The 13222-nt window shown below is 43.3% G+C and overlaps 1 protein-coding gene across 1 annotated transcript in view; it reads left to right on the top strand.

Moving 5' to 3' along the window:
* Window positions 1-13222, top strand: part of PDE6B (phosphodiesterase 6B) — a 36903-nt gene that overhangs the window by 15898 nt on the left and 7783 nt on the right. Inside the window, exons 2-16 of the mRNA XM_005486263.3 lie at window positions 87-239; window positions 573-662; window positions 2927-3067; window positions 4229-4303; window positions 4393-4457; window positions 5410-5476; window positions 5616-5663; window positions 5865-6014; window positions 6997-7140; window positions 7706-7771; window positions 8318-8464; window positions 9970-10077; window positions 10963-11072; window positions 12103-12190; window positions 12760-12860. Coding sequence (XP_005486320.1) covers window positions 87-239; window positions 573-662; window positions 2927-3067; window positions 4229-4303; window positions 4393-4457; window positions 5410-5476; window positions 5616-5663; window positions 5865-6014; window positions 6997-7140; window positions 7706-7771; window positions 8318-8464; window positions 9970-10077; window positions 10963-11072; window positions 12103-12190; window positions 12760-12860 — 1553 coding nt within the window. The remainder of the gene's footprint in view (window positions 1-86; window positions 240-572; window positions 663-2926; window positions 3068-4228; window positions 4304-4392; window positions 4458-5409; window positions 5477-5615; window positions 5664-5864; window positions 6015-6996; window positions 7141-7705; window positions 7772-8317; window positions 8465-9969; window positions 10078-10962; window positions 11073-12102; window positions 12191-12759; window positions 12861-13222) is intronic.

Consider the following 13222-nt stretch of genomic DNA (forward strand, 5'->3'; position numbering starts at 1 on the left):
GGCAGCTTACTTTAAGGGGCTGCGCTTGGACTTGGTTTCAAGACGCATTGTGAAAAATGCTTATTTGTAAATTCTCTATTAAACAGTGTGCCCAGTTCAGCCCATTTGTTGATGAGCTCACCGACTACACCACAAAAAACATCCTTGCAACACCCATCTTGAATGGCAAAGACTTGGTTGCTGTCATTGTGGCTATAAATAAGCTGAATGGCCCACACTTCACCAGCTCTGATGAAACAGTAAGTGGTCAGTAGCTGAATTCCTATCAAAAAGCTTTACTTTTGTCGTGTGATAGAAATCCTTTTACCCTAGTGATGCCTGCTTTAGTGAAGCTCCACTGGTGTGAGTTTCCCTTATGGGCACTCACACACTCATAGAAGAGGCTTATATTGAGAATGTTTATCTCAGATCGTTCAGGGAAGGTACAGTGGGATAAGTCTCATGTCATGGCAGCGCAAAGCAAAGCATTTATCCTGGGAAATTACCCTGATGCTTGTAAAGCAGTGCTATGAAATACAGTACACATGAAGTTGCTACTGCATTGAATTCAATCTCACAATTTGCCTTTTCAGCTTTTTCTGAAGTATCTGAATTTTGCATCCTTGAACTTGAAAATTTATCACTTGAGTTATCTTCACAACTGTGAGACTCGAAGAGGCCAGGTAAGAGTGAAAATGCAGTTTGGCTATCTCAAAATCAAATTATTTAATTCTTCTGATTTAAAGGGTAAATCTGATTTTCTTCAGAGATTTGTCCCTGAAGAGTAGAAATAAAGAGATGCCCTCAACTGCTTTCAGATACTGCTTCTTTCCCAGAGTCCTGCATTACTCTCTCTCTCTTCTGCTATTAGCAAAACTGCAGGACCTCAGGCAGTGGCACCAGCTTCAGCAGGACTGACCTCAAGGTGTTTTTTTTATTTGAGCCTGTGAAGCACTCTTGGATCATTGCAGAGAGCAGCATCAAGGGACTTTCTGAAACACTTAAGAATGTGGTATTTCCCCCCCCATCTGCTCATTAAAAGTGCCACTGAATTTCCTCTTAGAACCAGTAAAATTATTGTCATATCCATGTTGTATTGGCCTCCATCAGTAGAAAAGAACATATATTAGGGGTTTAGGACATTCTGGATTGAAATTCTGGCACCATACTTTCCTATTAGTTGGGTTACAGTAGGACTGTCGGATTTATTGCCATGGATGTGAATCCTTGCAATCACTTTCTGCAGCAGGCAGTAGATGTCACTCAGGAGGACGTGGAATTGCATCTGTGCTTCATGGCAGCCACGCTCTATTCTCCAATGAGATTGCCCTGGAGAGAGAATAAATGCCTATCTCAGCAAAATGGATACAGAATGAAAGTTGATTTTGGAGCTTTTGATGGCACTTATACTTTCTAATTAATTTATTATGCTTTGCCTAATTTTTTCATTTATCAAAAACAAGAATGATGGCGCAGTAATACCAGCAATGAAGAACCTGAACTAAGGTAGACCTAACAAAGGTTTTTTCTGTGGAGAGCTTAGCAGTAGGACTAGTCAGGGTAAGAAATGGGCTAGAAGAGAAAGTGGAGGCCCATAAGGTGAAAGCCTAGTGCTTCTGGTCTGGGACTGGACCCAGGAGTCCTGTGTTCATATATTACTGCTGTCTGATGGACAAAGGGAGGAAAGCAAGAAGGAGATGCAGGACACACTGCTCTAGTTTTGCCAATAGCTCAATTGTCCAGCCTCTGACTAATACAGGTCTTCAGGGCTGTGTGAAAGTTATTATAGTTCATTGTGCTAGATTTTAAAGCACTGAAGTACAGAGTGAGCAAATTACATTCTCAAAAGTGATCTAGGATTTTAATATTGCAAATCCCAACAGCAAAGACTGGGTGATACTTGGGTAAAATGGCTTGTGCAAAGACAGGTCAGTCTGCTTGTGCTCAGATACTGTGCAAAAGTCCTATTAGAACACCATATAATAATTTTTTACCAACTTCTTTATATCAGTCAGATATATTTCAGCTGTTTCTCTCAGTTCTTCTTATGGGGCTTGTGGCTTTCAGTACTTATTGCATGCTGTAAAGTGCCAAAAGGCGAAACTGCTGCTCATGTTTATCCAATGGTTGGCATGACAACACGACTCTCCTGTTTGAGGGATACTGACACTGAACTCAGACTTCTTACAAGTGGCAGAGTTGTCCCAGTTTATGGACCAGTGCAGCTCAGAATTGTTAAAAAAATCTACTAGTGCCCAGTGAAGAGGTGAGGTGAGATGCACTTCTTCCAGTTGTGGCTATGTAACAGAATTTCTTGTTCAAAGCCCAGTCTGCTTCAAGTTGCAGCTTCAGTGCTTCAGAAGCATGGCTCCTCATATGTCCTGGGATCAGAGAGCCAGACACACACCTGGGATACAGGCACACATGCATTAACTAAGCTAAGCAAGAGTGTAAATTACTTCCTTACCATTTCAGAGCAGTATTTGTGTAACCTCTGTTTTTACAAATGAAAAAGCCTAATAGCAACAGTTTTCTTGAGGTTGACACATTCTGTAGAATGTACCAGAAGATGGGGAAAAGCATCATAGGCTGTTGCACACATGAAACAGCTGCTCAAATACTTCCAGGGAAATGTTAACTCAGATATTTCAAACACCAGCCTCTGGAATTTGCAATGGCTTCTGGTGTTTACCGGTTTTGGATGCAACATTTTACTAATGGTTATAAAATTTAAGTGGGGACAGCTCTTTGCCTGACACTGCTACTTTTTTAATGCTGTATTGGTAACATTTGACTCCTACACAACACTGTGGTGACCTGACTCTTTCTCCCTAGTAATTCCCAGTGGGAACAAGTGGATAGGTTTCCTGCACCTTTCAGAAACCATAACCCAACAAGCCCATCTCTCCAAGAAAGGCTGTGCTTACATTTTCATTATGTCCTGCAGGTGTTGTTGTGGTCAGCCAACAAGGTTTTTGAGGAGCTGACAGACATTGAGAGGCAGTTCCACAAGGCTTTTTACACGGTGAGGGCATACCTGAACTGTGACCGATACTCAGTCGGTCTCCTGGACATGACCAAGCAGAAGGTGAGTGTTCACATGTGTGCTGTGCATCCTTCTGCTTGCTGCTATCCACCGAGGGGTGATGCAGGCAGATAAGGTTTACTGAGGCAGTAAAAGTGCTAGCTAACCTTCAGCCACTGTTCCTACTTTGCTCGGCACTTTTTTACTGCGCAAAGATTAAGATAATGGGTTAATGAAATCAGAGGAAAGGGGAAGAGCTTATCACTGAAATGGGAGACTTGGAGGCTGAGAAGACAGAGGAGGGGAAGAGGCGTCTGACTTTGGCAATCCTGGTCAAAGTCTGCAGCACAAACAAACCCTCACGAAGTCCGTGGGTATCAGAAGTATAGTGAGACACCCGTGGAACCATCAGCAAACAAGGGCCTATTTATACACAGTACACCCTTGCCTGGAGTGGCATGAGATCTGGAGAAATCTGAAGTTCCAATATTAGCAGAGAAAAGAGCTAGGCCATATCACAAGGTGACTTGTGACCAAACAGCCACCTTCCTCAAGGACTCATTAATGCTCATGATATCCAGGTTTTCAGATGAAATTTGGCTTCATGAAAACAAGCTGACGGAATTGAAGTTACCTCTGATTTGGTCTGATGGTTTGCACCTTTGGCAAACTTTATGTGGGGGTTACACAGCATCCTTGCTGTGGAAGAGGAGCCCTCTTTGTCCCATGGCCAGGCTGTCTTGTTGAGAGAGCTCTTGCAGCATATTGTCTTGTGAAGAGGTATGTTAAAAGATCCCGTGTAAGCAAAAGGCTCTTTGATCAATATTATGATGTAGCATAAGAAAAAAACCCCAAAATAAGTATTTATCTTCTTCAAACTGGCAAGTAGTAGGTCAGGCAATAGTCACACTTTGGAAAATTAAGAACAAAAAAACATTGTTGAAGCTGTTTGCTCTGAGTACAGCCAGTGCTCACTGTTCACTGAATGAATCACAACTCTGTGTATAGGCAGTATATGGTAATATGCAGCCATAGAAATGCACCTGACACTTCCAGATTTGGATATCTGGGTATCATTCTGCTGCCTGGCATTGAATTAGTTTTATTATTTCATGCCTTGTTTACACAATACCAAAACCAGCATGGTAGAGCAATGCTTGCATTGAGGCTCAAGACAAAATGCAGTTTTCTACTCTAAACATCCGTTTTTAATTTTAAAACCAGGAGTTTTTTGACCTGTGGCCAGTCCTGTTGGGAGAAGTACCTCCCTACTCAGGACCTCGAACCCCGGATGGCAGGGTACGTGAAGACAAGATTTCTTTTACTCTCCCTTCTCCAGATGAATTGCCTCACCACTCATTTTAACACCACTCTTTTCTTACTTGTAGGAAATAGTCTTTTACAAGGTCATCGATTACATATTACATGGAAAAGAAGACATTAAAGTCATCCCGTAAGTGCCCAGTCCCTGAATGCTAGGTACTGACATGGGGTGTAGCTGAAAACAAGGTTCCCCATGTTTTAAAGACATCCATGAGGAGAAATGTAAAGGACTGATAGAGGATCGAGAGTCAGAATGTAAGTTGGTGCCACAACTCACATTTCTGCAGGATAAAGATGGGGATCCTGACTCGGAAGTTAGGCTCCAAATTTCACTACAACCAGTGATTCTTTTCAGGCGGAGAAATGAGCTGCCTTGATTGCCTGCAGTTTTCTGCTGTCCTTGCCAGGTAGAGGCATCACTCTCCTCCATGCCTTCCCTGTGTCTGGAATTCATCCAGGATGCTCTTGTGCTGAGGTTTCCTTGCTTTTCTCAACTCCTTATATCACTGACCCCATCTTAAGGCTACCTCTGGCCTTTTCTCCCACCCTGACACATTAGGACTCCCTCTTTCTAAGAACTGCTCTCTCTTCTTGCCACTGAATTTTTCAGAGGAGCCTTGGGCAGCTTAGGCAAATCTGACATAAGAGAGGTTTTCCCCAGCTCTGTTAACACCACTTTACTCTAGGGTTTGTGCTGCAGAAAAGGTCCCTATTTCTTGGGTACAGCAGTGTTCAAAGTTCAGGCTGGCAGGCATCCTTAGCCAGGAACCTCCTTTTATTCTTCTTTGTGTTGAAGGTCTGAGGCATGGCCTTCACTTCTAGGAATGAATTTTTATAAAATATCTGCAAACCGATATTTTATCAGTTGTTTCGTTTTGAATCCTTGAAGCGAAAGTATTTACTTATGTGGAAAATTTTTGCTTGTGCATGTGGATCCTTTGAAAGTAACAAAACAAGTTATGAACTGGGGATTTCCAGGCCTAAACCTGGATTATACAATCAACGGAACTCACTTCAGCTCCATGATCTTTTTTCAGTAAATATATACCTTTAATTTCCCTTATACATTTTTCTTTCATTAGAAATCCTACCCCGGATCACTGGGCACTAGTTACTGGACTGCCAACCTATGTGGCTGAAAGTGGATTTGTAAGTACTTAATCTGGGATTCCTCAAGTCTTTCTGACGAATAATACTCATGCAGCTTTCTCAGCAATTCAGTGCTTTATTTTGGCAGTTAAACTTCTCATTGCCCATACTGTAATACTTTTTCTTTGTGATCCCCTAGATTTGCAACATTATGAATGCTGCTGCAGATGAGATGTTTAACTTTCAGGTATTGTGAAAACTTCCAATTCTATCAAGGATTCAACTTTATTTTTTTGCAAAAAATGTAATGGCGAGTCGATTTTGGGCATATAAATACTTCTTTTGTTTGTAGTCTGAATGTAAAATTGGAGTGCTTGTGTATTTACATGAGCATAATACGTAAAACATATTAAGTTCATGATGTCCCTCTGCTTGTTGTTGCTTCAAGGAAGGTCCTCTAGATGAATCCGGATGGACTATCAAAAACGTTCTCTCCATGCCAATTGTGAATAAAAGGGAAGAAATTGTTGGTGTTGTCACATTTTATAACAGAAAAGATGGGAAACCATTTGACGAACAGGATGAAACCCTCATGGAGGTATAGTTTCTTGCTGAAAGAAATTAATATAATTGAAGAAGTCACTATTTTTCCATGTACATCTGCAAAGCATCCTGAGTGTTATGCAGCTAAATGTGTATCTTTGTTGCTTAGAGAGGTGTTATACATCAGCTTGAACATTGTGAAGGCAACGGTTTGACATACTGGGGTAGTTTGGTATGAGAAACCCGACTATATTCTTGTGATTTTTTTCAGCATTCTTGGATTGTACTCCTAGCCATGAGCATCTACTGTGTGCCAACGCAACCATTCTGACCTGTATTCACATACCTACCAGCTGGCTCTCACCGGCTGGGCAAGTCCCATGAAAAATGACACAGAAATTGTCTATACAGCTAGGACAAAAAGAGAGGCCAGCTATTAAATCTACCAACAGTGGCTGTGATTAAAGACCTTTCTCCTTAGAAATGTTCCTATGCTAGTTTCAATGAAATATTTAGCTCTTGGCACCTGTTATCGATCAGGACATTTCCTGAAATCGACTTTTCTTATCAAACAAAAAGACCATGGAGAAAAAAATCAGTTTGAATTGGCCACTGGACAGCAAACAAGTTGAAAGCGAGCACAGGATGTGAGTAAATACATGTGAAAGGTGATGAGGGCCCTTTGCTCTCCTTTGATGCGAGAGCTCCTGATCTGCTATCACACTGTGACAGAAACATTTCCACAGACACCTGCAGAAACACAGAAATAATTTTGTGTACTCTGAACTGGACAGAGGGTCCTTCAACCTGCACAGAATCGATGCTGTCAAGGCCTGGGCAGATTCAACAGCAGAGGAACTGCTTTGCTGAGGAGCTTGTCACAATTGGAAGCAAAGATGTGGTTGCTCATTGCTAGAATTTTGGACAAAGTCCAGCTTGTGTTTCTTTAAAAAGCTATCACACAGTGTCGTATTTCTGTTCTTTGAGGAGCAGATGTTATGGCTATATCTCTGTTTCCTTCTCTTCCCCTTACCAAGTCCTTGACACAGTTCCTGGGCTGGTCTGTACTCAACACAGACACGTATGACAAGATGAACAAGTTGGAGAACCGTAAGGACATTGCTCAGGACATGGTGCTCTACCACGTGAAATGTGACAAGGATGAAATCCAGGAAATTCTGGTAATGCCTCACGATGTGGAGCTCACACCCAAGTGTACTGGCCTGGCCCGTGACCCGTGGCACAGAGACAGGTCTCCCATTTCACAGAGACACTTCAGCCACCACGATGTGGGGGCAGCATCTGGGCCCTAGTAACTGCACAGGGACAGAATGAGTCTTTTTGTTCTGTGGTCTGCCCTCCTTCTTGGCACACTGTGCAACTGCGCTCTTTCTAACTTCCTCAACAAAGCCAGCCTTGGAGGTGCTGCTCAGGGCAGGGCTGTAGGAGTGGAACTGAAACTGATTTATTCCTCAAAACTTCCTCTGTGCTGAGGATGTGAAGTCTGAGGACCCAGCTGTGACATTGGCTCTAGGGGGACATTTGCAAGTGAGGGGAACACAAAACAAAATCTAGGAGGGGGAGAATACTACCAGGAAAAATGTGTTGAAAGACAAGAAATTGAAGTAAGGTCCAGGAAAGAAGCACAATTTGGATATGAGAGTTGCCCTAGATTGCCCCAAAGCTGCCCAGTGAGAAATCCAAGGGGGTTCAGCTGTCTCCTTAACACACCCATGCTTTTTGCAGCCAACACGAGAAAAGCTGGGGAAGGAGCCATGTGAGTGTGACGAAGAGGAGCTGGCAAGCATTCTGGTAAGAACAATGCACTGCTGGAAAGAACAGCCCTGGCAAGCAAATTCTGCCTGCCTAAATGTAGGGAAGAATTCCCAGTGTTGGCATGCTGTTACCTGGCAAAGGGTGAAGGCACAGCATACCCTGCCCTCCTTTGCTGCCTGAGTTTGAGATTATCATCAGTATGTGTCAGCATGTGCCTCCCGCAGCTCCTGGGGCGTCCCTGCTCTCTGCCTCTTTATCTCAAGGGCTTCAAAGTCCATCTGGAAACACATCAGCCACCTTGGCTGGTTTTTCAGAGTAATTAAGGAGGGCTGTAATTCTTCCTCCATTTTGAGTCTTCAAACTATATAAAATCAAATGCTTAACAGGAAACAAGCAATGTTTCCTGCACAAAACTGCCCTCCCTCTTCCTCCACTAAGGGGTTATCATGAAAAGCTTCATTTCGGTCTATTTATGTGCTGTATTCCAAAAGAAAAACAGTGTCAGACTGATACATTTTTATTCAGCAAAGTTTAGGAATGACATAAGCAGCACAGCAATAAACCAGCCCACCTCTCTTACAGAAAGAAGAGCTCCCGGGGCCCACCAAGTTCGAAATCTATGAGTTCAGGTTCTCTGATTTTGACTGCACTGAGCTGGAGCTGGTGAAGTGTGGCATTCAGATGTACTACGAGCTTGGCGTGGTGAAAAAGTTCCAGATCCCGCAGGAGGTATGAGCTGGCAGAAGCCAGCACATCTCCCGTGTCGGATGTGCTCGCCCATGCCGCGGCTGGCACTGCGGGCCCCGTGGTGCCCGGCACGGAGCAGCACAGGCCCGGACTCACGGGGCCCGCAGGGAGGGATCGGCCTCCTGAGCCCCTCACCCCGCCGAGGGCAAGAACAGCCTCTCGCATGGCATTGGAGCATATCTTCTGCTCTCTTCTGCTCCTCACTGCCTGCCACAGATGTGGTTTCCCATGAGGTCTGTATGGGTGAGTGGCGGACTCTGCAAAACTCTTCTTGCACGTTGTGTATCCAATGCCGCACACAGCCGTAGTGTGGAAACACAGCTCCCGGGCACACCACGGGAGTGCCTTCCTGTCCGCCCCTTTCCTTTGGCAGAGCATGCAACCTGCAGCTTTCGGCCAAGACAGGCTGAAACAGACTCTGGCAAGCCCCTTTGTTTCTCATCCCCATGCAAACACGGATGTGCCTTCATTTGGCGCAGCTGGCACCAACCTGTCAACAGGAATGGTGTGACCCCCTGGGAATAAGGACCCCACAAACCCTGACTTGCCAGCTCACGACTTTTGCAGTTCAAAACCCTGTAGGAATTGCGAAACCGGCATTTCAGCAGCCCTGCTGCTCCCGAAGGGATTTCTCTGCTCATCGTGCGAAGTCGATTTCCATCTACTGGGATCTGGGGGTAACTGCAGGAGGAGTTTTCAACCTGGAAAGGCAGGATAGCGATCGGAAGGGAAATAAATGGGAATTACCTCTGTTCTTCTTACACGCAGAATGTCAGTGTCAAAAATATTAATTATACCTACTCTGGAACAACTAATTTCTGGAAGAGGTGTGAATAGCAGTGATTCTTATATTTGAGATTTTAAGAAATGAATACTCATTAATAAATAATTGGCTCTTTAATGAGAAAACTGCATAGCTACAAGAGACAGTACACACGGAGAAGTAGACTGCAGTGGAAAGAACAGTTTTATATTTAATGCCCTATTTTGTAGTTCTTTAGGTGATATAAATATAATTCTCCTCTACATCTATGGATCCATATCTCTTGAAGAGAGACATGAATATTAATAAATCACAAGAAAAAGGGACAAATCTTATAAGTGATAGCCTAGATAAACAGAATAAAATCAATACATTCACAAACAGTAAGATGAAATGTCTTTTCCTCCGGGTGATGCTGATTCTTGTTTACCCCAGAGGCATGTCTGTGTGATTAAATTAAAAAAAAAAAAAGAAAAAAAGAGAGAGAGAGAGAAATATTAGAAACCAGCTACATTTTAGTGTCCACTTTTGCTGTCTACTAGGCTTTACTCTATCAGCATTGCCAGGGTAGCTTCATGATATATGAACCTTCTGATCCCTTTCTGAGCCTACCTCTGCAGAGTGGGTTTGAACCTCATCCATGATTTCTGTACATGACCCGTGTTGCAAGATGGGCAGGCAGCAGCTTCATTACCCACACTAACATCCTCTTCCCCACCGGCAGGTTCTGGTAAGGTTTGTGTACTCTGTCAGCAAAGGCTACCGGAAGATAACTTACCACAACTGGCGTCACGGCTTCAATGTGGCACAGACCATGTTCACACTCCTGATGGTAAGGTAGCACCACCCTGCTTAGTTCTGCACCACATCTTTATTTACAGCAGGTCTTCTGTCACACCTGAGAAATATGCAGGGCTCCCTTTGAACCCTGGTGCAGGAAAATGTTTTGTCACTCCTGGCACAGGTCCTGCTAAATGAGGTCTCCATTAGCCTGAAGGGACAGTCACTGCATTGCACATGAAGGAAGCTTTGGTCAATATTGGGCAATGAATGGAGAGCTTTAATTCTCATAGATACAGATATGCATGGTGTTGAATAGATTCCAGATTAAATCCTTCTGCAGAGTAGAGGAGAGAGACTACAGGACTTCCACTCTTCCAGTAGATTCTGACAGTAAGAGCCAGACTGAACTCAGCTGGTTGGGATGGACACAAACTCATGCTTTCCATTTCCATCCAGAACAAACACAGGTGTGGACAATCTTTTGGATGGTTCAGCTTGACAACCACATTGCCCAGAAAGATGCAGAGCCCTTTCACAGAGTACTTTAATCTTTTGGATGGTTCAGCTTGACAACCACATTGTCCAGAAAGATGCAGAGCCCTTTCACAGAGTACTTTGTGTCCAGTGACTGGGAGGGGCGCTTCTGAAAGCCTGGGTGAATCCTGGGGCCAAGGCTTCTATAGCAGCGGGTAGCCAACCCTGCACATAAGCATCAAACACATAAACAGCACAGATGCACCTGCCTGGTCTGAAATATTTTGTTTCCAGCTGATTCCCCATTTTAGCCTAAGTCAGCTGTGTACTGCGTTTCAGTTCACAAATATTTTCAGTTCTCCTGTACTGTCCCAGGACATCCCCAGCACAGAGCAGTCATCGCTCAGTACCTTTTCCTGTCAGAGATGTTAACATATGGAATATAAATTCTCTCCCTCAGACTGGCAAACTGAAGCGTTACTACACCGACCTCGAAGCCCTTGCAATGGTAACTGCGGCTCTGTGCCATGATATTGATCACAGGGGAACCAACAACCTCTACCAAATGAAGTAAGCATTTTCTTACCACTTCAAACCATTTTTTGTTGCTCCTGGTTGGAGTGGAATCAGGCTGTGATCACACCCAACTCCAGTGCAGCTCTGTTTAACACACGAGGGTGACAACCTTCTTGTACAAGACAAAAAGATTTGCTTTTCAGCTTGCTGCAGTGTTTGGGCTTATGTTTTGGCCAGTGGGGACAATTTGCCATGCTCTCTGGGGCTTTCTTTACCTCCTAGCAAAATTCCCTGAGTTAAAGCAGAACTCTACATTACCATTACAGTGTGGAGCAGGTGCAGAGCAGGCACTCAGTATCCTGAGCATTACAGGAGACTTAGGATGCCAACAGAACCATCCTGGATGTAAGATGATGAATTTTTACTGTATCTATGGAGAAAGCACCATGTTTGGCATTGCCCTCACTACCTACAGAAACAAAGCACCTATGAGAATATTGCTCTCAATAGGTAGTCATTAGCTACAGATAAACAATTGCATGATTTTGTTTCCTGTCAAGGCTCTGTTGTTCACTTAAAGGAGACAGATCAGAGCTCTTCTGCAATGCTTGCTGCCTAAATCATCTTATATATCCTGGAGCTTTGGAAAAACATTAAATAAAGTTTTTGATAGAAGAGGGCCTTGCTTTTCAGCAAGGTGTCCAAGGATTGCAGATGTCCTTGCTTTTTAGAAGGTGTCCAAGGATTGCAGGTTTTTCTGTTCCTATTACCAGATATCAATATGTAGTTATTCAGGATTTAAACAAACTTACTAAGCTGAGTAATTACACAGCAGTCATAAAAAATATTTGGAGTGAAATTTGTAGTTGGAATACTATTTTTTCACAGTGTCTAAAGAGTTATAAGCAATGTCACAACTGTCTTTTATTAGACTGAAGTCATTACTTATTAAAAAGTTCAACTCATAAGCCTTTTTTAAAAAATGGAACTTATATTTGTGACAGAAATTAAATACAAAATTAGACATTTCTTTTCATTTTTAAGTGCTGCACTAATGTCTTCAATTTTTCCTTTATGCAAACAGATCTCAAAATCCTTTAGCTAAACTTCATGGATCCTCTATTTTAGAGAGACATCACCTGGAATTTGGAAAATTCTTGCTCTCTGAGGAGGTTGGTAATGAACTGCAGTATAAGGGCATGAATAATTTCCTTTGACTGAAGTTTTTTGTTAACAACAGAGTTGTCAGTACAAGACCTTTCTCTGGATTGGATGCCGAGAAACTGCATCCTTTCCATCCTTGGATGCCTCATTTCCAAAGGACTCTAAGCCCACCCAGGACTAAAGCACATAGGCTTCCTAAATGCATGTCTTGGTTTCTTCAGTGGCCACATTTTTATCCCTATAGGAACAGGTTAAATACAGCGTTGCTCTCCTGTAGCCCCTCTGATAGGGCCAAGGCTGAAATATTCCCACAGCTAACTTTTGATTTCAGGCGAATTTGCATTTGAGTCAGGAGATGGGGTTTGGGTAGGCGCTGTGTAACAACCTTCCCCTGCTCAGTGAATTAAAGGGGAAACAGCACTAAATGTGGTGTACGGGCTCACACCCCTTGGATGCCAGAGGAGCAAACTGAACCACTGAAAGAAAAAAAAGTGACCATATTTGGGAAAGGAAGGTGGCCGGAACTCATAACAACATAGAGCTTGGATTTTTCAATGCCCTGTCCTTTGCTTTTCAGTCACTGAATATATGTCAGAACCTCAACCGCAGGCAGCATGAGCATGTGATTCACCTGATGGAAATTGCCATTATAGCCACAGACCTGGCACTCTACTTCAAGTAAGTCAGTCACACTCACCTTGTGTCAAAGGCAGAAAGCAGCTGGCACTTTACAAAGGCCAGATGTGATGCTTTACTCTGAAAGCCCCCACCAGTGCAGCAGTTCTCTTCACAAGCACTGGCTCTGGGAGGCTGCCTTTAATACTCACCTCAGACTCAAATAATTCAAAAGAATTTTGAACTTCTACTCAATTAAATCACATACATTACTTTTTAACCCTCTATTGCCAACAAGGCAGGGCTATTTGATCCCCTATAGGAAGAAATGTCAGGATTTGATTTGGTTTACTTACCTAGCATTTCAGATCTGAAAATACTCAGATATGACAAGTGGACTGGCCAGGACTTACTGACTTCTCTGT

Source organism: Zonotrichia albicollis, chromosome Z, assembly GCF_047830755.1.
Source record: "Zonotrichia albicollis isolate bZonAlb1 chromosome Z, bZonAlb1.hap1, whole genome shotgun sequence".
NCBI lineage: Eukaryota > Metazoa > Chordata > Aves > Passeriformes > Passerellidae > Zonotrichia > Zonotrichia albicollis.